A 25338-nucleotide genomic window follows, 5' to 3' on the forward strand; every position below is an offset into this window, starting at 1 on the left:
ACAAAGTGGTCCACCCAGGCAGGTAAAAAGGCAGGTTTCAATATTTTCAGAAGGAACATCACAATGAAATTCTATCAAAGACAAATGACAGAGAAGAATGGAGAAAGAAGGTTGACAGATCTTGTGTGGTGCTCCAGCAGACCAAAGGATAGGTGAAAGTGTATGTGAAGTTAGATGTCAACCTGGCCTAACTGATGTCTTATAATGAATATCTAATTAATCTAATTGTTTTTTAAAAGGTCAATCTCTTATTCAAATCCTCAAGAAAAAAAAAACATTTCCATAAATAAAAAATAAAAGAAAAATAGTTAAGTGTACTATTTCAAGAGTGAAACTCTGCAGTTCACGCGATAATATGAAAAACTACTTATAAATTGCTCTTTTAAATTATGTCCAATTTATATGCATACTAATTAGATTTTTCTTTAAAAAAAAAGACAACTTTTTTTTGTAAATGTAGTTAGTAAAAAAACCTTAGTATGACAGAACTTACATAACCTAGTAATATAAATATAATAAAAATAATTTTGACAAAAATCTTAAACCATTTGCATAAATATGTTAAAAATATGGTAAATGGTCATCCCCCATTCTAAAGAGCCACCTGTGTATGTTACAATTAACAGTGAATAGTTGTAAAAGTGGTGTATTTTTATTAAAAAAAAAAATGCTGGCATAAGTGATTTAAAAATTATATTTTTTTTTTTTGCTTTTAGAAAAGAAAAAAGTAGCCGTTGCATCAGAACTTTAAATAGTCTAAAATATTATGGTGTCAGATTTTCACTATCTTTTTAAGTTTACGAGATCTAAACGAGACGGACGGACAGACATTCCACACAAAACTAATAGCGTCTTTTCCCCTTTCGGGGGCTGCTAAAAAGCCAGAATGAATACGACATAACAAAAGTTCACTATCTGCAATATTAAATGTCTGAACGTAACCGTTTCAAAAGTTACAATGCGAAGACTTTCGTCCAAGCCAATAATAGCCATATATATATATATATATATATATATATATATATATATATAACGGTCTCATATTTGACTATTATATTTTAAAAGTCATGTTTTCGGCGTAAAGGTTGGGGTACTCTGTATAATTCTCAATGATTGCATTTGACATTTGAGAAAGGGAGGCGCCTTTATACAAGAGTTTAATATATATAAAATATATAAATTCTATTTGAGACATTTTTTCTATACTCAAATTGTGTCATTTTACGATTACAATACGCCCGTCACCAAAAGAGTAGATTATGTGTGTTACAGGGAGAACGCCCCTTCCACAGTCTCACATGTTATGTTTACATATTATTAAAATTGAAATTAGAGTGTGATAACTAAATAAAATATAATTAGGTTAAAATATCAATAAGTAGACACCACACAATGCATTGTGGTACACAATTTGATATAGAAAATATCAATACATGCCAATAACAAGAAATAGATTATATCAAAACTCGATTAGAAAAGAAAGAAAATACAACATTTTACATCAAAACTATCTACTGTAGCTAGAGCAGTAGCCGTGGAAATCTGTGCGGGAAAAAAAAAGCGAAATACTGGTTTGTGGTAATATAGTAAGAGAAAAAAAGGAAGGGGAGAGAAACGTGTCATAGAGTTCACAAAGCAGTAGTGAGAGTATTTGGGAGGGCGATTTGATGCGGGCAATTCGAATTAAACGTAACATATACTAAAATACACTGGCCAAACGGTGTGTGTGTGTGTGGGCGGGGGGTGTTGAAATGCGGGCAGTTCTATTAAAATCGCAAGAAAGTAAGCGTGGGTGGTACGGCCAACATTATGACAGCATTTGCATGACGTAATAAGAATATAAACAAACCACGGGCGTAGCCGATGCTACATACAATGTATAATGACATGGGTAACAGATGGTGTATGGTAGCGATGTGCCATTGCTGCTCTCCTCGTTAAGAGTTTGACTAAGGCCTTACTTTAGGATGACGTATAACGTAATATAATCTTCAATTGTTCGTATTAACAGGTCAAGCTCTTTATGTGCATGTCACATTTCTGAATTAATCTTTTTTCTTCTGGCAATTACTTATATTTAGAGATGTCGACAACAGCTGAGCTCAGTTGAAATGATTTCTTAAGGTAAGAGATAGTAGATCTTATAGATATTTAATAAAACTTTCGTTAACTGAAACATTGTAGAATATAAAAAAAAAAAAAGAATGAGGCACATTTCTAATTAGAAATGCTGGGAAAAATTCGTACAGGTTTCCTCTTCTACCTTAAAGCATACAACTGGTTGCCTGAATAGGCCAGGTAAATCAATAACTTAGCAGAGATTAAGTGTCCTCGTGTCATGCATGACTAGATGAAATGTTTGTTTTGTTTTACATGTTTCGGATGTTCCTTCAGAGTTGAAGATAATTACTTCCTAGTCCAAACCTCCCGCAGGACGACGGGGGATGGGAGCGGGCAGGGTTTGAACCCGGGACCATCGATAAATCTGAACGACAGTCCAGCGTGCAAACCGCACGACCAGACAGCCATGGATAAGTGCAGAACCTAATTATTTTCTCCTCTGAAGAAAGTATGTAATTGTAAGATAATGATAATATAAGATAAGATAAAATAATAGTGATGAGCCAACGTCCCTTATTTTATAGCGCACGATGAAAAAATAAATAAAACTAAGATTACTTTGAAAACTTTTTAATACCGTTTGATTTTTTTGCTAATTGATTGTGTCGATTCTTATCTGAGGGAAGCGTGGTCGAGAGGCTAAGTGCGCTTGGCTTGGCTACCTAGAAGGGGGCTCTAGGTTCGACACTCGACTCGGGCAGAGTGAAAACCAGCACGGAAAACCAACTCCTAGATACCCCCTCCCCCCCCCCCCCCACTGGTCCACAAATGAGATTGGACCAAAGCGCTCTGAGCATGCTATAAGCATGAAAGTAGCGCTATATAAAAGCTATAAATATAAATATAAATATATTATGAAAGCTGGGTTTTCGAGGTGCCCCACGGAAGCGCTTTAAAGACCAGCTTAGGCTTTAACTGACATAGAAGAGACCACCTGGTTGCATGCGGCTTCAGAACGAGACAGCTGGAGGTCACTTACGGATGCCGCGGGAAACACATTTGAGACTGAAAAAAAATCCGCTGCTGAAGACAGACGAAGGCAACGAGAACTAAATCGAAATCAACCACCAGCGGACAATGGCTATACATGCACTAGATGTGGTAAAATATTTAGGTCACTGCTGGGGCTGTGTGGCCACGGGAAATTTTGCATTCCTCATTTGTCTTTGGACTCGAAGAAAAGAAAATTTTCTTTAGAAATAGATTTAATTAGAAATAGATTTAGTTGTTTTTATTTGAATAGAAAAAAAATATTACCACGCAATAAGATATTATATTTGATTAACATATTGTCTAAGAATATTGAAATTTGTTATACTGGTAGTGGCGTTGCAAAGGGGGGGGGGGCTTGGCCTCTTCGACGTTTGACATCATGTACTTAATAAATATATGCCTAATGTGTGGAATACATGCAACATGGTCACTAATTTACTTAACAACATGAATAGCAAGATAACATTGCACTGACTTATTATTTAATGTAAAAAAAAATCTCAGATACTCATTTGGGGGACCATCAAGAAGGGGCCAGGGGGATTTTCAAATTCGGACCCCCCTCCACCTCTCCCTAGCCACGCCACTGTGTACTGGTAGAGAATTAATTCTGTCTGAAGGTATTATTGCAACTCGAGGGTAGGCACTTAACAAAAAGGCAAGCAACTCAACACGGTTTAACAGGAAATAAATAGTTGTGTTTATTCACTAGGGTAAACACATAACATCCTTCAGCTTCCTCAGAGTCTTGCTACTAAGTATGCCAGTCCTTTGCTACTTAACCCGAATGTAGACCAACGACAGCCTTCCCCGCTTCGCTCCAGGTCCCTACTACAACCTTCAGGCAGCACAAAAGTTGGCCTCTTAGTTTCCCAAACATTTAGACTCTTCACAATCCCTGATGCACTGTTCTTCTCTCCATTCTAGTCTCTTCCTGTTTACGTTCAACAGTGCGCAAGTGCGCATCTCAAGCACTGGTGCAAGGCAGGGTTACAACAGTATTCACCGTTTTACTTCTCTCAGTTCTTTGGCTGTTTTATTTCTTTTAAGTGTTTTATTTCATTTAATATCCAAGGATTAATTGTTACATTTGACCCTCCATCCCTAAGGCTATTAGATGTTCCATTGTTTTCTAATCTAACATTCATAAGTTATAAGATAAGAAAAAAACAACAGCTCTATAAGTTGTTCAATAATAAAACAAAGCATTTTTGGTTCCTTAAAGAGATTTCTACAAATCAAATAGAAACATAAAACTAAAATGTTATTTAACCTTATGCCAATATTAGAATATGCATCCTCTGTTTCCTCCCCCCCCCTTTTCAACTCAAGGAATTATAATGAAACAAGTACAAATACAAAATAGAACAGTGTGATTAATTAAAAAAACAACGAATATACACATTTAGTAAACGAATAACACCTTTAGTAAAATCACTTAATTTTGAGACCCTTCAGGAAAAAAGAATAAAAAGTAAAGTAGCAGTAATTCATAAAACAATGAACCATAATTTACAAATAGAAAACCATAACCTAATAAAATACTCAGAAAGACACAAGGAATAATGCAAATGTCTTATTCCTTATGCTAGGACACATTGATAAACGCCCTCTTTCTTCCTAGTGCCCTAGATAATGGATTGGGTTGCCTGAATCAGCCTGGAAAACCATCGAATTAGCAGAGTTTAAGTCACTGATTGGCATACATGACTAGATTGCTGACATGAAAACATTTTTTTTTACTGTTTTTCTTGTTGATACTTTTTATTCAGTCTTTAAATACTTTTTTTTTTAAAGTCTTTTGTCTTAAGCGAAAACTTTATAACAATGAATATAAATATATATATAATTTTTATTATATGTTTGAATAGTCTGGTTAACAAAACATTCAAATTCTATGTCATTAAAAAAAGCGAAAATTTAGGCCAATACGGGGATCGAACACACGACATTCGGGTTATTAGCATGACGCTCTATAAATGAAGCCAAATAGCCATTTTACCAGACTGATCCAAAGTAATTGATACAACTAATGTAAGCTTAGTTTTTTAAAAGTATTTTAAAATATTTTATTGTTTAACTTTCTCTTTTCTTTATAAAATTTCATTGACGAAGCAGCTAGTCAACATGGGCTACAATAGGCTGTTCATAAAGATCTTCCTTCTAGCAGCCGTATGTAAGTTATGGATAGATAATAGAACAAAAATAACATAAGTTGTATAGAGGAGATAGATAAAAAAGCAATAGAAAAAAGAACACTTTTTAAAAACAAAGCTTATTTAAGGAAAAAATCGCGAATTATTCTCAATAGCAGCCCCCAAAAGGGGAAAAGACGCTATTATTATTTGATGCAACGGCTACTTTTTTCTTTTCCAAAAGGGAACCATCTAATTTTTTAAATTATATATGCAAGCAGATTTTTCACAGAATTACACCACTTTTCAATGAGGTGAGATTTTAACACTAAACTAACACGTATCCCAGCGCAGTCAAGAGAGTTATGAGTGTAAAACACCCTAGCAGGTTTTTTAAAATTATAAAACAAAACCAAAAAAAAAAAAAAAAAAGAATGCAAACGACAATTCCCAAATTCCAAGAGCATAGCTAAGGAAGATTTTGATTTTAAACCTCCTCCGAAATTTACGATAAAAACCCCTCATCAATTAAAGAATATCCATTCATCAGTCACCAGATTCTATGAGCGTAGCCAAGAAGAGTTTAGTGTTTAACCCCCCCCCTTTCCAGCGGGGTTTTGAGCTAAAAATCACCTCTTCAATATAGAAAAAAAAAAATTAAACATTCAAAATTCTATGACCGTAGCCAAAGGAGTTTAGAGTTTAAATACCCCTTCAGCGGAGTTTGAAGCTAAAATTACTTCTTCAATATAAAAAAAGCAACTTACACATTCAAAATGCTATGATCGCAGCCATAGGGGTTTTGAGTTTTAACCCCCCTTCAAGCGGGGTTTCAAGCTAAAAAAAACACCTCTTCAATATAAAAAGCAAATTGCACTCTCAAAATGCTATAGGCTGGGTTTGAAGCTAAAAAATACCTATTCCGAAAGAATGGTCAGAATGTACTAAAGATTAATTATGTACACACACACACGCACAAACACACACACACACAAATATATTTTTTCGGGTGGGGTAGAAAAAATCACCCTAACCCCCCCCCTCCCTAAAAAAAATTCTGGCCACGCCTATGTTATAGTCTATATCTAAATGTCTCGATTTACGCGTTTTAGATATAAAAGGCTATTGAGTTTTCTATGAGGATGAAGAGTAGATCTAGTTAAAAATCTAGATCTCAATCTACAATCCCTTCTTGATTATTTCGTCGCAATATTCTTTTATCGATGGAAACATGACCATTAGTACTTCAGATTATTACATCGTAGCCCATATTTCTGCAGGAATGGAATCAGTTGGGTTCAAACAGGAGACGTTGAAGAGGACAGCATGGAGCGCATACCACACAACCAGACTGCCATCATTCACAAGTATTCTTTGTATTGTAAGCTAGATCTCTAAAAAAGAAAAAAAAAACGACTTTTATTATGAAATAATGTTGATTCAAAACAAAAGATGCTCTGTGTTAAGTATTTGCTTTATAACAATAAAAAGAGGACTCTCTATTAGATCTAGATATATATGCTTTAACACGAGTTAGAATTTTTTAGTTTTGGTCACAGTCCAACTGTCTGAAAAACGCGGATCCAAGGGTGGACATTGGGAGGCCGCCTTAAAGTTTATGTGAAACATAAACTCCTTTTGTAATCTTGTGGTTTTTTTTTTTTTTAAATTCTTGTCTTGTCACGTTCAATGAACAATTGTGCAAAGTTTTACTTTGATCCGAGAAGGGGAAATGAGAGAAAAAAATGTTCAAACTTTTACCAGATAAACAGAGTTATATAAGCTTTTTAAAAATTGATAAGGCACCCTGTGTTACTATGCAAAGAAATAAGGGTGACTAAGTGTTGTTATTTAATTATTTATGGTAGTTATAAGGGTCTTGTAGATTTAAATTTTATTTGTCAACAAAAAAAAATGGATAGCCCAACAGGTGTAAACAAAATGTAAGATGTAATTTAAACAAATGATTGAGAATGCCCTACAGGTAGATTATCAAACTGTATATGTTCTGCGTCCTGTGTCCTGCATATTTTCATAGAAGGCTGACACGAGTATCCGTCTTACGCATTGCCCAATTACTGGACCCATATTATCTTGCGATAGGAAGGGTAATGCACTATCAGTCTTATAAGCCACACCAGCACAGTTCTGTTACACTTTGTTTTTGGTCAAATCACCTAAAACCTGCAAACTGATAACATAATAGCATTACGATTCTCTCCTAATCAGGCCTTCTGTAAACAATGGTAAACACACAACACATCAACACATCAAGAAATTGACAACAAGAGCTCCAAATAATCTGGTACTTTAATGATGGTCAATTAAAACAGCCAATAGTACACAATTGGCAATACATCAACACTAAAAATGCTACACTGTACATCACCGTACTAAACTAATAAACTCTACTGTCTCTATCTCTTCCTGGACTCGTACATTCACTTCATGACTCCACCAGGACCGACTTCATGGCAGACTAACAGTCCCGGTCTACACGCTGTCCTTTCTTGAACCTTGTTGATGTCTAAGAGCTGATCCGAAGGCTCTTCGAGCTCTAAGTTTGAAAAAAAACCTGTTTGAACGCCAAACAGTAAAAAAAAAAACCTGTGTGAACACACAGTTCTGTTTGGGAGAGACCCTAGACAATGCCTATGCAAGGCATTGCTGTTGACCGATGCGTTTGACCCCCGACACGTGGACTAGAGACACGGCCGAAGGCCGAGAATGCACCGGGGACTTCTGCCATTTTCCTTCAATGTACCAAGCTAACTGTGCGGGATCCGCCATTTGTAACGGTCCCTTTGAGGAACAGCGCATGGATTGGTGACGTGTTTGTGGGGACTTTGTTACAACCCCGCCCGTGCAATGAGTGGACTCTCGTCTACCTGTGGGCATCCCCACGGGAGTCCTGTGTTGCTACCCATTTAGCCTAGCCACTTCCTCTAGTGGCCGTTTCCACGCGGGCGCCACGATGAGGCAGGGCAACGTGCCCGCGCCTTTCTTGAACTGCACTGTCTCTGGTCCACGCAGGCTTATGATCAGATGACCATAACCCTGGTCCTATTCACGTGCAAAGTTCATGCCAGTACTGTCCCTTGCCCTTCGATATAGCACGCTAAACTGTATTACTGGCCTGTGTCACATATGTCAGCTGATCACACACAGTTAACCCTATTGCGTCGCGAATATATATGGGCTTGTCTTCGAGTCGGGGATTAGTGAGGAATACAATATTTCCCGTGGCCATCGTGAGTGTCCTCCAGCTGTCTCGTTCCGACGCCGCATGCAGCCAGGTGCGTCGCAAATAGGGTTACAATAATAGTATGAAAACAAAAGAGTTAGGCGGGACAAGAGAGTTAGAGAGGGCAATCAGAACAAAACGAACCCTCAACCTTAAGATACTCTGGGAGCAATATGCACAACAGAATCTGTTTTGTGTCTTGGTTGATTTCAAAAAGTCTTTCGACTGCCTATGACGAAACACTTTGGGTAACAATATGAACAAAAATTAAAAAAATAATTCTTTTCAGAAAAAAAAAAACTTTTTAAAGGGGGAGGGATCCATATTTACAGTCAAATTCTCTTAATAATGTAATCTGTATTTCCCTTTTTGGTCTCAAAATTAATTAAGTAACACTATTTTATTAACTGTTAAGTTAATTTTTGCATTGATTCATGTGTCCCCAGAGGCAATGAATAATTTTGCAAAGTTTCACCTTGATCTAGGAACGGGAAATTGGAAGAAATAACTTTTGAAAAAAGATTTATACCATACAGATGTACAAATAAAACTACTTTGCATCCCTCCTCCTTTCGTCAGCAAGTAGCGCGCTTGTTGTAAGTTGGGAGGAGAGGGTACACAGCTTGAGAAACGCCTCTATTATTAGGATTTGACTTATGTGATTGCAAATATCAACATGTACGTGTGTAGTGTCTTAAGATGTGCACATTTGTTTCAGACTGGACAGCTAGCTCGGACTATAAGCCTAGAATATTGACACGCTTGATGGCTCGATGCATGAGAAATAGACAACACTACAAATTGCTGACTAATGGGAATGTGAAGAAATGTCTGAGGTATGAAGAGACAATGAAGCCATACGTAGAGGCCAAAAGGATTTGTGAAGGTTTCAACTAATTGAACTTATTTCTTTATATCTACATTGATTTTGTTTTTTTTGCTTTCTTTCTGTCTCCCTGTACCTGTCTCGTTCCATTTCTCTGTCTCCTTTCTCTCTGGCTATCTTTTCTCTCGAACAATGTCTGTTCTTCTCTCTCTTTTTGTCTATATCTCTCTGTCTCTCTAGTCTCACGAAGGCCGCGGGATACACATTTGAGACCAAAAGAAAATCTGCTGCCGAGGACAAACGCTGACGGCGAAAAGAAAATCTAAATCGACCACCTGCAGACAATGGTTATGCTTGCGGTAGATGTGGCAAAATAAGTAGGTCACATATGGGGCTGCGCAGCCACGGGAAATACTGCATTCCTCATTAATCTTCGGACTAGAAGACAAACCTTATTATATATATATATATTAATGCCGTGAACGAAAATATACAAAATTTAACCAGGACAACTAACCAGCTTCCTTCAACGATTGAAACCGCAGGGTTAAATTTACCAAAATCGAATCATTATTCATAATGTAAACCCAATATGATTTTAAATCTGACATGTCTAATAGTACAGGATTGGAGCGAAAATTTCTTTTGTAGACATAGTAGACGGCAAAAAGGAAATCTAAATCGACCTCCGGCGGACAATGGTTGTGCCTGTGCTAGTGTGTAAGTTTTAGCGCTGTTTTTTAAAAAGTGTTTCTTGTTAAAACATTTTTCCAGTGCTGAGTTGTTTGTTTTTTGCATAAATTTTTATTACGTTTCCTTTTCAAGATTTTTTTTTCTTTTCTACAACCGATTCCCCAGCTGAACCCAACAGAGGCGGGCTTTAAAGGTGGAGAGTGGGGCAACCTTGTCAGCGTCGGACTTGTTACTCAATATTTTGGAAATACCAATTACCATGCTAGCTCTTAATATAAAAATGTTTGCTACTGAAAAAACGTATTGCCAGTACATAGGTAACAATACCATTAGAGGCGGACTGCTCCAGGGCCGATGAAAGACACTTGGCCGGGGCCCCTCGTACTGCTAAGGCCGGCTGCCTCTGAATCCAAGCCCAGAATGCAGGACTCTGCTTCATGATCGATTCAAAAACAGCTTGTTGGTCGTTGGATTGTGATATCAGATTGCTTGTACAACTAAACCTATGTAGGCAAATTTTACTTTTAATTGTAAAAGCTTGAAATAAATGAACGAATTATTTATAAACAAAACGAAACATAAATTTTCTTCCAGTAATTACAAATTCAACTTGAGGTTATAAAATGGTAATTTAAACAAAATCTCACTCCAAAACGCTTCTTTACTCTTTCATGACTCTCCATGTAGGAGCATCTGCATTACGACACATCAGCTCATATTTCATCACTCTACACCGTTCAGCCACCAAGCATTCGCCTAGTCTGACATCATCGTAACCTAGGAAACACAAACACACGCACCATATCATAGCTAGAACACTTGAAATGTTTACCCAATGGCCACTTTATTAAATTAAGAGCTGGAGTTTGAAAACTGAGAACAATCGGCAGCGAAACAAACTACAACACTTTTTGACTCGAATAAGCCAAGCTTGGACTTTCACAACATTCACCATTTCGTAACTTTACTGGTGAAAAGAAAAACATTAAAAATGCCTTTTTAATAAGGCGATACCTCCTTTATCCAACGAATTGAGCGAATGTTTTTCTCTTACAAATTAATGAATGTAAGATTTAAAGACTTTTGTTCCAATTGAAGCTGTCTCTCCTCTTCATCGCATTAACTAGTATCTTCCCTGGCAGTGACCATTACTTCTTCCGGCATAAAAAACAACTAATTGTTTAGCACTTGTTTTTGTTTGTTTGTTTTACATGTTTCGGATGTTCCTTCAGAGTTGAAGATAGTTTACTTCCTAGTCCAAACCTCCCGCAGGACGACGGGGGATGGGAGCGGGCAGGGTTTGAACCCTCGACCGTCGATAAATCCGAACGACAGTCCAGCGCGCAAACCGCACGACCAGGCAGCCATCTAAAACCATCCACTTTTCGTTTGCCGTTTGACTCACAAGACTTGAAATAACGGCTTCGTTGAAGACCACTTGTCAAGATCTAATAGAAATTTACTATCGGTATATGATTGATTTAAAAAAAGTGATGCGATTTCCCTCAATATAATATTTGCTTGCAGTTTTGTATGCCTATATATTTTGACTTATCTTATTTTACATTTTATATTATACTGCTCTTAGATATTGATTGTCTTGATTTTAATTATATGTTGTTGTTGTTGTTTTTTTTCGGTTGCAGAAGAAGGAAGTTTCGTGGCTACATTTAGAACCAAAATGGAACAGCAAATAATCTTAAATGAGCTTTACCGTGGGTTTACAGAACATCCTAAAGTAGTTTGGATTGGCTTAGACAGATTGGAAGATTACAAAACATTTAAATGGATAGACAATGGAGAAGTTATTGAAAATCTTACCCAGAAAACAAAATTTATGACTAGTATGTTATGATTGTAGATATCATATTCGTGATAAGAACTCGGCATAGAGGTGGTCATTTTTTTTTATTGACCATGAAAGGATTAATGGCCGAATTAAGACAAAGAAGTCTTCCTTGGCACAAAGATAACCCTTTTTATTTGACGAATTAATACAAAGAATTCTTCCTTGGCACAAAGATAACCCTTTTTATTTGACGAATTAAGACAAAGAATTCTTCCTTGCTTGTATACTTTTTTTTTTCCGTTTGGGATGTCACGAGCCAATTTATTTCAATGTAACTCCCCCTCTTCTCATTCCCTTTTGATTCACATCTTAACAATCCTTATCTTCACCATCTAGACTGATATTTAAATCAAAATAGTTATCTATTTTGTATGTGTACAGATTAAAGGCTGTTTACCTTGGACTATAAAACATTGACGAGCTTAGGTCATGTGTGTCGTGCGCATCTTGCGTGATGTTTTCTTTTGTGCACAATAATTTACTTCAGTTTCTAAGGACGCGGATTTGTTGATGTCACTTCCTTTTTGCCCCTGTAATGGCTGTACCGATGGCAGATCTTTTGTGGGATTTGTTTCCTTCCCCAGTATTGGGATTAAGTCAGTTTATTGTACTTTATTCCTCATGGTGTAGCTCTAAAATCGTTGGTCATATGATCTTGGGAATGGCGATATCAAGAAATGATTATTTTCTTGCTCAGGGACGCAGGTTTGGGACTCTGTTAAACAGAGTCAAGCCTGATTGTATGGTTTGGTTCTTGCCTTTGTGGCTTTAGGTTGTTGGCTTCGAGTTGTGACACTGAGATTAAGGTGTGCTATGTTATTTTGAATAAGTTGATTGTTTGCAATTGGCCATGTATAAAACTAGTTACCAAACTCGTATTCATCTGTTATATCCTGTTACATTATTTATTCATTAAATTGTTGCATTTACATTCTTGTTGTTTAACTGATATAAGTTAACCCATCATTAATATTAATATTGTTCATGCTGAACAATTTGTTGTTTAGTTGAACGACATGTATTCCATGTTCAGTAAGGCGTAGTCTAATTGCCATTACTCTTGGCATTGGTTATACTGTTCATTGGTAGGGAGCCCGGGAACCTACACCATGCCCTACTTAACCTAAAACCCACCATGACAATGTGACCACCATTTTCTTTTCGTATTATTTTTCTACTTCGTTAAATTTTATTTTTTATTTTATTTTTTTTTTAGCCGACCACTTGGTCACTTTGAGTGAGATCGAGATTTCAACTTGATCATTGGCTACTTTATTTTACCGTTTGTAAGCCTCCGTGTGCTAATGCTCCATGAAGCGTGAAGGGATTCCTTCTTTGTAGCACGATCAAGACCGAGTTCTTCAGTGTGTCGTCTCCGTACAATGTTAGAACCCCACATGCACTAGTTCTATCGTTTTCATTCCTAAGCATACCTTCGAAATATCATTATGAGCACCCCTGAATTCGTAAAGGATGTGCTCTACTGTGTGGTCTTCTGTATTATCATCATGAGCACCCCTGAATTCGTTAAGGGTGTGCTCTACTGTTTGGTCTTCTGTATTATCATCATGAGCACCCCTGAATTCGTTAACGGTGTGCTCTACTGTTTGGTCTTCTGTATTATCATTCTGAGCACCCCTGAATTCGTTAACGGTGTGCTCTACTGTTTGGTCTTCTGTATTATCATCATGAGCACCCCTGAATTCGTTAACGGTGTGCTCTACTGTTTCGTCTTCTGTATTACAGCGTCGACACCTGGACTCGAAGTTCTCTCGGATTCAAGCTAAGTAGGCTCCTTTTGGACAGAGTCCTATGCGAAAACATGCACGAATCGCTGATCTTTTATTTCTAGCTGCCACCACTCGTATTTTTGTTTGGGCTGCATTGTGTGTCGATGTCCTTGTCATTGGAGTTTTAGATATTAAGTACTGTAGAGTGTCCCCCTATTTGTGTCTTGAATATCGCTACTATTTAGGGGTCTTTTAACTTATAAAGTCTAATTTTTATCCTGGTAGGTTCTTGTTTAATTAGGTATTTCAGCTGTAAGTTGAAGGACATTATATTAAGGTCATGGTCAATTTCAATGTCACCTTCAGAAAAAATTCTTGTTTTGGTTTGCCTTAAAACGTTGCTGCACCATGACGTAGTGCCAGTGATGCCCAAAGTACGGCCCGCGGGCCAGATCCGGCCCACGACGCGATTCCATCCGGCCTGCCTAAATCTAGGCACAAAGCGTAGAAAATCCCCCTTTTTCCAAAAAAAAAAAAAAAAAAAAAAAAATTAGAAGGTGCAAATATGTATCTGTACTTACGTTAGGGGCTTAGAGCCCTCAATTTTTCTCCTGATTGATTGGTGCCATGACATTTAACATTTGTGCGTTTATGAAAAATGTATCTGAGTGTAGAATGTACGTTTTCAGCCAGGAAAAGTGACACGGTTCTTTACTTTTTTTGTGGAACATGATACTAGGCAAACATTTTTGTTTTATAAAGAACATGTGTCTATTTTTAAAAAACAAAGACGTATAAGCGACATTATGCAACAAATATGACGGCATTCTTGGTTTGAGTCGCGAATAAAAGGTTGTTAAACTAAGCCTAGAAATTGGAGCATTGGATGGGAGTATTTTACCAAAAAGAGACAGGAAAATGACTCGGTTGTAAGCTAGCTACAATGTTGCTCACATTCTAAGCACAGAGATGAAGCCCAAACTTGATGATATTTTAAGTAGAGAGGCGGGGACAAAAGAAAAATTTCAAATCTCCCATTAATTAATGAAGCACAGGGATCTACGGGTTTCAGGTCTATCGTTTTTGTAGGCCTACGTTTTCGATCATGTGGCCCGCGACACGAGTGTCGGAAATTAAAATGGCCCGCAGGTCGAATTAGGTTGGTCATCACTGACGTAGTCGATCTGGTTGGGCTGTTTTACATTGGGAATGACCATTTGACCATTCGAGACTTCTTTGGCATCCTTGTCACAGGACAAAAGCTTGCTGTCATTGTCACTAAGTTTTATCACAGCATTTAGTAGCATGTATTTATTTCATCCCAATGATTTCTTTGGCCTATTATTTAGGGATGTTGAGGTGGTATCAATTTTACAAAATGTTGATTCTATATTTTTTGAGTTAGGTAAGGTAATTTCTTCTGCTATAAGAGTGTTTGTTTATTGCTAAAAGAACTCCTCCATGATTATCAAGAAATACTAATTGTCATTAGGTGTCTTACCTTATCTTTCTAAAAACCGTTATATACAGACTCCATGAACACCTTGACCTATTGCACTTGTTCCCTACCTGAATCCACCCTGTTCAGATGGTGGGGAGTTTGCTTTTTACTCCAATAACCACACAAGATGACGGTTAATAACCCTTATATCTGTTTTCCCAACACACGAGGGGTGGGATATAAGAAGGTAGTTTTCAGTTAGTTCACCCTACTTTTATTTTTGAATAACGGGAATATCGTCCCCACGCGTTAGGTCCTTGGGAATTCCCCTTGTGTCCAAGTCTGATTTAGCAGGTCGCATTGCTTTCGCTATGCTTTCAAATACGAAAATTTAGCCTTAAGTCTAGAATGACTAAGCCTTTTTTTTAACGATCGAAACTGCAGCGGTCAAATTTACCAAAAACGATTTTTACAATACCTCTATTTCTGTCGCACATTCTGTTCTATATGTTCCTATAAATCGATGTTTAGATGTTTGAAGTACAAGCTTACATTTTTACCTTTTTTAATAATTTGTTAATCCTTTTTTTACGTTCCAGTTTTTTTTTATTTTATTAATTTTTATTTCTAAGCAGATGTAGATCTAGATCACAGACCTATATATAGGGCCTATATTATCTGGATAGGACATGGAGATCTTTTAACACTACACAAAAAATGTGAAAATTTTTTAAAAAGCTGAAACAAGGCGTTGTTTTGTAAAGTAGTTATAAGAATTAAAGTTTTTTTCAACCCTAACCTATTTAACATATAATTTAATGTTTAGATCAATATCTAGTAATTAAACATCGGAAATAATGGCACTCTCGTCTCCTAATTTTTATTTTGCAAATTTTAGATACATAATCTAGAAAGATCTAGGTAATCAATCTATTTAAATGTACATTAGATGATTTAAATTTACAGACATACATTATTTCGATCTAGGATTTTTGAAACAATATATCAATTTAAAAAAAGCATTATTTTATATGTTTGTGAAAATATATAGTTCTGTGATTAATAGCCCATTCTATTTAAAAATCCATTAAAAGGTATTGAATTATTTCTAAACTTTGAAAACTAAAGATCATTACTTTTCTAAGACAGAAAAGATCGATTTTCCTAGATTCGGGGCGACTTCCCTTACAGCTTCAAAAAAGAGTTATGTACATAGCAATCTATATATATACAGGTCTGTGATCTGATCATTATTGGATAAGAATTGGTTTCCGTTTTCCAGTATAGGTATAATATATATAGGTCTATGATCAGGATATAAGGATATTATAATGTTATGAATATTAGCTTGAATGTTTATATATTTTAAAATATACTACGTAAATAAAAAAGGGAATAATTAATGTTATTTTAAGATAATCAATGTTTCTTTTTTTCAGACCATGAGTGCACAAGCTACAATCCTAGTTCGAGAATCATAATTCCAACCTTTTGCTTTCTTTACAACAACTATTTTTGTGAATTACGTTGAATGTTTCTAAAAAAAAAATATTAACCTGAATATTTCCAGAAGTTTCTATTTCACAACTTAATAAGGAATAAAAATATATCTAGTGGAGCCAATTTTTTTTAGCCATGCGTTTGTTTTTGTGTGTGTCTGTGTGTATGTCTTGCATTAGAATTGTCTCCAAAGATAATGGACGCGTTCAGATGAATGACTAGTTTTGCTTTCTACTTGAATTGGGTATGGTAGAGAATCTGAAGTGACAAAACCATCCAATTCAGAAGCCTCGCGTAATGTTTTAGACGCTTTGCAGCAGCAAAGTTTTGAGTATCTCTATTGTCGCATTTCTGAGCCTTAGGTAAAGGAATCATGACTAGCCAATGCCTCATGGTCCCTCTTACGAAGAGTTACCAAAAAAAAAGCACTATCGAAGGAGAACGAATCATTAAAATGGGGGACAAAGGATATTTGGGAAGACATATCCTTACAAAGAAGGACAGATATAAGGGCAAATATTTACAAAGGAGGATAGGAGAACTAGTACTTACAAAGTAGGATAGACAGGAGGACATAGCCTTACAAAGTAGGATAGACAGGAGGACATAGCCTTACAAAGTAGGATAGACAGGAGGACATAGCCTTACAAAGTAGGATAGACAGGAGGACTTAGCCTTACAAAGTAGGATAGACAGGAGGATATAGCCTTACAAAAAAGGACCGATATGTTGACAAATACTTAAAAAAGAGGACTAATCCTTTCAAAGGAGGATATATAGGAGGGCATAGCCTTACAAGAAGAAAAGATAGGAGGACAAATATTTACCAGGGAGGACATACTGGAGGACTCATGAAGAAACAAAAACTAATGATTAATCTGGAAGTATAATGGCATTCATTTTTTTTTAGACAGAAGGAGCTAGATTACTATTGGCAACATTGTCACGGTTAAGATGTGTCCATTCGTAGCGTGCTCGAAATATGTAAACTCAGATTTACGACAGTGCATCAACTTTGGGCCTAAATCTCCATGAACTCAAAAATATACAAAATATTTTTTTTTTCACTTAAAAATGCATATTAAATACTTGTAGTTTTTTTAAAGGAAGAAAAACTAGTTAACATGTAGAAGTAGACCCAACTCTATTTCTTTATATGCATTTTACTTTGTTGTAAAATCCATACTTTACCATGTAACCTAGAGGTTTAACATTATTGGATGTTGAATGAAGCTAATAAGTTTCACGGCTGAATGAATACGACATAACAAAAGTTCTACTTAAATTTTCCAAGATTTCATTCACTAGCTGCAATATCAAAATGTCTGAACGTAACCATTTGAGAAGTTACATTGTAAAGACTTTCTTCCACGCCAATAGTATTCCAATTATTGAACTCAAAAGCTGCAATGGAAAACTACTTGACGTAAGTAAGGACTGTTTTAGATTGTAGGGATACTGAAAAGATAATCTGTTCAAATTGCCTTGGACAATGACATTTAGAACTAACAGAAAATATTTCTCGAATAGGGTTTGTTGCTGAACATAAAAATTATATATGTGTCAGACGCGAATAGCCCAATTTTCAGTAAAAGAAATTACAAAAGTCATTTCTCTATAGAAGAAGTTACGAAGGCTAAATAAAATATAACCACAGACCTATATATGCTACAATAAATATAGGTTTTTGATTGCTAGTTACGATTTATTTAGGTAGGTGCTGTTTTACTATTACATACCAAGTATTAGAGTTTAGAAAAACCCAGGTTTGTTTCTTGTGCAACGCTATTAGCTAACACCTCATATCATCTCTCCATTAGTATATTTAGATCTATAATCTAATTCTAGTCTAGATTTTATATATAAAAATCGAATAGATCTAGTAATAGTATAGATTCTATCTTGAGACTAGATTGCCGAGTCTAGCCTATGCTATGCCTATAGTCAGTTTTTATTATAAAAAAGTCTAGATATTAATAAAGACTAAAGTCTTTTAATTATTAGATATAGACATAAGACATAGATCTAATAATACTGTAATACGTTTACTATACACTATAATTAATCTACTAAACTAGAGATCTATCTATAGATCTATCTACAATCTAGTCAATCTAGATCTATACAATATTCATTATATTAATTATAATACTTCTACTTATAATGACTTATTTAATAAGTTAGTACTTAAGCTTAGACTTAGATCTATTATAGTTTATTAATAGATTTACTTTACTAGACCTAATAATAAAATTGCGAATGATGTCTATAATGACTAATTATTATTTTTTTTATAATAATAGGCCTACTAAATCTAGGTCTAGACTCTACTTAAATCTAGTCTAAAATAATGACTGTCTATAAGACTCTAGATGATTGAGAAGCTCACATAGAGGTGTTTTTAATAATACGGCGTGTCGGCTGAAAGTATATAAAGTGCTTATTTTTGTAAAAATAAAAAAGAGGCTCCGGTACTCAGTGACAGATTGCCTAACTTTCAACTAATAATAAATTAACAATTAACGTTGAATTACAAGAAAAGTAATCATTTTTTCCCGACATTGAAAAAAGGTGCCGGTACCCCGTACCGGTGCGTACCGTCACAAAAATATAGGTATATCTCAATCTTCTTTCATTTAATTTTTTTTGCGGGGTTATTGCTACTTAATACATTGATACCGGATCGATTTAAATAGGGCCTAAGTATACAAGCAGGATTTCGAGCATTGGATAAATTTATTTTTTAAGTACAAAGTTTTATGGAAGAGGCAATATATTAGTTGTTTGAAGTTTGTAACTTCTTAAATTCAGGCTAAAAATATCGAAGCCTACATTTTTACAATCATTTCTAAACAATTAGAAGAGATGGACTGACTCATAGTGTAGCTTGTGTACATCTGCAAAAACACAAACTCAGACTTTCAAAACTACTAAAAGAAAAACTTAGTGATTATTTTTACTGTATAATTCTATTATTATTCCTTTTTAGAATTAGGATATAAACAAAAATTTGCCATATGACTTTATCTAACAGAAAAAAATTAAACTTATGTCTCTTTATGCGGTTATTTATAGTTACCTAATAATATAAAATATATTGAACTAACACGTACATTCATCATAATGCAGCCATGCGATTTTTCATTTATAAACATAGCATTATTTAGGACCAATATTTTACAAAGACTGCTTGGAGAAATCAGGTATACCCATTAGGAGAAAAACGACCCCTTTACTCAAGAAAAATTTAAGAAACTAGAACAGACACAAAATACACAGTGACATTCATAACAAAATAATATTCAAAATTGATTAGAGTAACACCTTTTTAAGTAATCATTTAAAGTTTAAAATCACTACAATTTTTTTCAACAATTATTTTGTGTATGAAATTGTGTATCGGAAAATGCCGGGTACATGAAATAAGCTAGTCATAAAATAACAACACAGATCTTGGGTAAAATACTCATCAAATAAAGTACTGTAAATGTGTAGTTTCACGCGCTAGTTTCAGGCCTTTTCTTTTTATAGCCTCTATCGGGTTATATCCCAACTACCCGTATTTTTGTGCAGAATTTTTTTCTCTATCAGGTACACTTAAAATTATAGCATAATAATGTCAGTTTAATTTAAAAAGAGAACTGAAAAATACAAAGATATATAGGGAAAAAGCGACTTCCGGCCCAATACTTTTTAATCAAAGAAACGAAACGGACTAGTCCAACAAACCCTATTGGAAGTGGTTTCCCCATCGCTCATATTGCGTCATTACAAAAATATTTTCAAATTTAGTTTGAATCAATATTAACTTTCCATGAAAAATTATCCAACCGAGCGAGGCTTGGTCACCAGGCACTAAATGTAGTATGCTTTGGATATTTGGATGTCAATAGTTATAATGATACCATCTTCTCATTAAAAAACTTAATTTAGTGAAAGCGTACTATAATATTTTTAAAAAATTCAATAAAACAAAATTTAAAGAAAATAATAGCACTAACACTTTCAATTTTTTTATTAATTTGTCATTATTATTATTATTATTACTATGTTAGAAACGAACGTGTATTCATTCTCTGGCACTGCTAGGGTCGAGCTTCTTGAAAAAGAAACAAAATTCACTGTAGTCCTGTTATCAATGTCCATTGTGGAATTTTCTGCTGATTAGGCAGCTCTGCAGCAGTACCGCCCTCTGACAGGCAATGAGATTCTTCCTGGGAATGTTTAGGGTTATAGTTATTTTTCAAAATTTCCCTTAAACAGTGTTTGTTTGACATTGTGTTTATGTGTATGTGTTTGATATTAGTGCGAAGAGTTATTCCCCTTGGTAAGAACGCTCATATTATATTTCTTTGTGTAACCTGTGTAATGTGAGATTCTGTGATTAAAGAGTCTTGATGTATCCGGCGTCTAGTGTTAGTGTCGCTTATTTGAGTTCAGTGTTCTTTAATGTAATACTTAGCTTCTAAGTGTATCTTTAAAGTGTAACAGTGTTCACAGAAACATTGTCTGGTGATGTGACAGGTCTGCAGCAGTACCGCCCTCCGACAGGCAATGAGAATCTTCTTAGGGATGTGAAGGGCCTTGAAGGTATCTGTGAGGTCAGCTGTCATTGTCCTCTCATGATATGTTATTTTTAGACAACTTGTAATTATTATTATTATAAATTTAACACGTTAAAATTTATGAAACGCTGTACTGACAATTTCAGAACTATTTCTCTTTAATAGACTTCATTCTACAGTAATAAGATTTACATCAATTTGATATTTCGCACTTTTAGTAAGGTTACCAGGAACATAATAAGGACAATAAATTTATAATGGTTGAACAACGCAATTGAAGGAGGCAAACACTGTTTTATCTAAGGCAAAAGACAGAGGAGTTGAGAAAGACGGTTGACAAATCATATGAGGTGCCCCGATAGTCCAACAGACTTAGGGATAGGTGAAGGTGAAGAATTTGAAACAACCGAATTCCTAGAGTTAGCTAATTTGGACCCATGTGGTCATGTTCCCTGGCGCAACGAACCCCCTTCGCGCATTGGTTGCCATGCCACTGCTTTTAGTGTTTCTCAAACTTTTGCTAATGCTGCTCCTCTAAACTAGAAGAATTTCGTTCGCGCCCCAATGGGGGATCTTAGGGAGTGTTGTAGGCTCTCACAGTGGGGCCGGGCAGAGCTTTTAGGGTGTAATAAAAAAAAAAAAGAAGAATCAACTTAAAGACACATTGTTTTATATTACATATATATTATTATGTTTAGAGCCCAAATTTACGTATTAAATGTTTATTAAAACTAGTTCATTTAGTCTTTATCTTATCTTATATAATACAGACGTTACTTCAAAACAGAAGATGATTACGTCCTACGAGTCATGCTTTTTCTTTTCTTTTCTTTTTTTTTTTTTAAATATTGTTTCGTAGATGATTTGTAAATGTTTTGTATAATAAACAAGTTTTTTTTTTCCTGTAAAACGGAAATAGTATCTTCCATCGCCAAACGTTTTTCTGCGTTCGGCGCTTCATAAATTCTTTCTCATGGTTTCTACAATCACTATTTCTTTCAGTGAGAAGTGTGCATGTCAAAAAGGTTAAAGTAAAATGGGGTGGGCCAAACCGATAATGAATTTCTATTTTGTTGCAATCAGGGCTCACTACTATCCTAGTAAAAAAAAAAGTTACATATCTAATTAAGCCCGATCAAGAACAAGACAGCATTGACCAACATATTTAATTAACCCCAATAAAGAAGAAGACAGCATTGACCAATATATCTAATTAAGTTCAATAAATAAAGAAGAAGACAGCATTGACCAATATATCTAATTAAGTTCAATAAATAAAGAAGAAGGCAGCATTGACCAATCATATGAAAACATTCGAGTTGCATTTAGCGAAAGTACGTCTTTAATGGGCGTGATAGTCTAAAGATATTCTAAGTATCTCTTTATTTTTTGTCACACAAAAGTTGACTTTTTGACATTGTAGAAAGTCGGGGGAATTTCAACTATTAGAGTTTAAGAAAGTAAAAACAATCACTCTTTAAGACATTGGACTGATCTGTGCAGAGGTCAAACTTAGGATAACGCAGCCACAATGAACGTCTGTCTGTCTGGCCCTTCAGAAACGTCTCTTAGACATAAATCCTAAGACAATATTTCTGAACTGTGATAATCACTCTCTGAACCTGGCAGCTCACCATTCTGCTGAGATAGATCCAGCAATTATTACTTTTTTTGGAACTGTACATGAATTGGTCACCTTTTTTCCCAATTCACCCCAGAGATGGGCCAAACTGATATAAGCTGGAACCTGGAGTTTAAAAAAAGGAGAGTATTACAAGGTGGTCCGCAAGAGAAGAAGCTACGTCGGCAGTTTTCTTGCATCTCGACAAAATCATCAAGCTGTTGGAGAAACTTTCTGAAACAACAGCTGAAAGAATGGACATTAGAAGCAATGCACAGAATCTTTTTCATGCAGTGGAAAATTATGATTTTGTTTCCTTGTCTGTAAAAAAATACAAAAGTCTGGATTGCACATGGGAAAAGCGGCTGAAGAAATTAAAACTCTTGTATGCTTTCTGCAAAATGATGAGAAACTGACACAACTGATCACCCAATCCATCAAAAGAGCAAAAGAAGGTAATGAATGCTATGGATTTCCTGTAATCAAAACAACCAGAAGAAATAAAAGACTTGATGGGGAGTTGAGTTCTGATCTAGGACTGTCAATCAGTGTCGTGGCTAGGGTGGGGGGAAGAGTGGGGAGAATTTGAAAATCCCCCCAGGCCCCACTTGATAGTGGCCCCTAAATGAGTGTTTTTTACATTTAAAATTAAATATTACGCAAAATGTAGGTGCCCCCAAAGAGGTCAAGCTCCCCGGGCCCCCAAACGAAGGAAAGTTCCTATCTACGCCCCTGCTGTCAAAAGAACTGCAATTCAAACGTGTTTCGACAGAAGTGCTGACAGACTTCACATGGAGATGAAGGACAGATTCCAAAGGCTGGAAAACCATGTGGACACCTTTGGGTTTCTTCTTGAACCAAGACACCTCTTGGAGTCTATGGTTGATGACACGCTGATGAAAAACTTGTTCAATGATGTCATTGATGCACGAGCACTTTTCACAAGCAAAGCAGTGCCACAATCACCAATTGACGGTGACCCGTCAAAATAGCGCGGACAAAATAGCGCGGACAAAATAGCGCAGTCAAAATAGCGCCGACAAAATAGCGCCGACAAAATAGCGCGAAATTTCCCGACAAAATAGCGCAAGACAAAATAGCGCGGACTTATATATGATGTGTATAAAAGTACCAGATTATTAGTAATTTAATGTCATGGCCATCATTTTTGTTGATGTCTCCTATCTTTTTCTATATTAATACATCTGAAATTATGCAATATTTGCAGAGAACGAGAGTACTTTGAATTTTATATCATTCCCCTTGTTCATCTTTGATTAAAAAGTATAACTTGCTAAAAATAGGATTTTGAAATGTGGTGACCCGACAAAATAGGATTGGAAAGTGTGTTATACTATAATCAGAAATCTGTAGCATCTTTCTTTGATCAAAACAGGGCGTAAGGAATTTGTATGACAATTGGGAGGACAACTATATTGATCGCTGCAAGCAAGACTAAGTACCTTCAACTAAACAGACGACTTGAAGCTATATTGCCAATGAACGGAGACAATACAGTGATGGACGTGACATTTCCTACAATTTAACTTTGTGAACGTTTGTGTGTGTGTGTGTGTGTGTAAATTTGACAAGTATCTTTGCGTGTTTTCTAAGTACACTTTTAGAATGCAAATAAATGCTCTATTTGGAACTTACTCCTTTTACCTTAGTATGAGTTTTGGCTTATTTATGTTTGAAGATCTCTAAAGTGTTTCCTGCAAAATGACTGAAAAATTATGATAACTTTAAAACAAAAATAAATATTGGCTCTGTTAATATTTTACGATATCTAAAGTATTTCTTTCAAAATGACTTAAATATATTTTTTTCTGCGCATTTTGTCGGCGCTATTTTGTTCGCGCTATTTTGTCGGCGCTTTTTGTCGGCGCTATTTTGTTCGCGCTATTTAGTCGGCGCTATTTTGTCGGCGCTATTTTGTCCGCGCTATTTTGTTAGCGCTATTTTGACGGGGTACCCCAATTGACATATTGAGGAAGCTGGCTTCATATGGTAATCATGTGTTCTCAAACCTTGCAACATCCATTTGAATACAGCTAACCCAGGCCACTTCCATTGCGTCATGTGAGAGATAATTCTCAATGCTCAAGTTAATAAAAACAAAAACAACTCAGGAGCACAATGACGCATAATAGACTTAGCATGGCTTTAATGTCAGTGGAGTCACAAATACTAGACACAAGTATACTGTACCAATTTGAATGTAGGGCTATATATTTATTAAGTACATTATCTCATGTCATAATGTCGAATGTCAAAATGCAAGGGGCCCTCAATGAGGTCAATCCCATCGGGCCCCCAGATCTCTATAGCTACGCCCCTGGGTATGAAATAGCATTGTACAAAGATGCTAAAATGGAAGTCTGGAGAAAATTGTCTTTTTATAGTGGGAATGGGAATGAGCAGGACCCTAACCTAACTCTAACGGCTAGAGAAAAAGTGGATGCCCGGATGCCTGCATTTCCGGGAGCCTAAATATCCGGTGCATGAATTCGTAAATGGCCCACCCCTGCTCTGGCTACAAGCCACAAAAAATCGAATTATTTATAAATCTCTAATCCTTTTAATGCGAATTTTGTTTTAGATACATTCTGGACTAGTT

The 25338-nt window shown here is 35.8% G+C and overlaps 1 protein-coding gene across 4 annotated transcripts; it reads left to right on the top strand.

Annotated features, from left to right (window-relative positions):
* The first annotated feature begins 1955 nt into the window (after positions 1 to 1955).
* Positions 1956 to 16650, top strand: LOC106080161 (uncharacterized). Of its 4 annotated transcripts, none has more exons than XR_008779544.1 (5): positions 1956 to 2124; positions 5233 to 5290; positions 9212 to 9329; positions 11659 to 11856; positions 16472 to 16650. XR_008779544.1 is itself a non-coding variant. In XM_056039620.1 (5 exons), the coding sequence occupies exons 2-5, from the start codon at positions 5242 to 5244 to the stop codon at positions 16511 to 16513; spliced, it is 417 nt and encodes a 138-aa protein (XP_055895595.1). In that variant the 5' UTR covers positions 1965 to 2124; positions 5233 to 5241; the 3' UTR covers positions 16514 to 16650. The 4 variants fall into 4 exon arrangements, 2 of the variants coding, with proteins under 2 accessions (XP_055895595.1, XP_055895594.1); XM_056039620.1 differs by having other exon boundaries at positions 1965 to 2124; positions 9212 to 9379; positions 11659 to 11816; XM_056039619.1 differs by having other exon boundaries at positions 1979 to 2124; positions 9212 to 9379.
* The last annotated feature ends 8688 nt before the right edge of the window (positions 16651 to 25338 follow it).

Source organism: Biomphalaria glabrata, chromosome 8 (genome assembly GCF_947242115.1).
Source record: "Biomphalaria glabrata chromosome 8, xgBioGlab47.1, whole genome shotgun sequence".
Lineage (NCBI taxonomy): Eukaryota > Metazoa > Mollusca > Gastropoda > Planorbidae > Biomphalaria > Biomphalaria glabrata.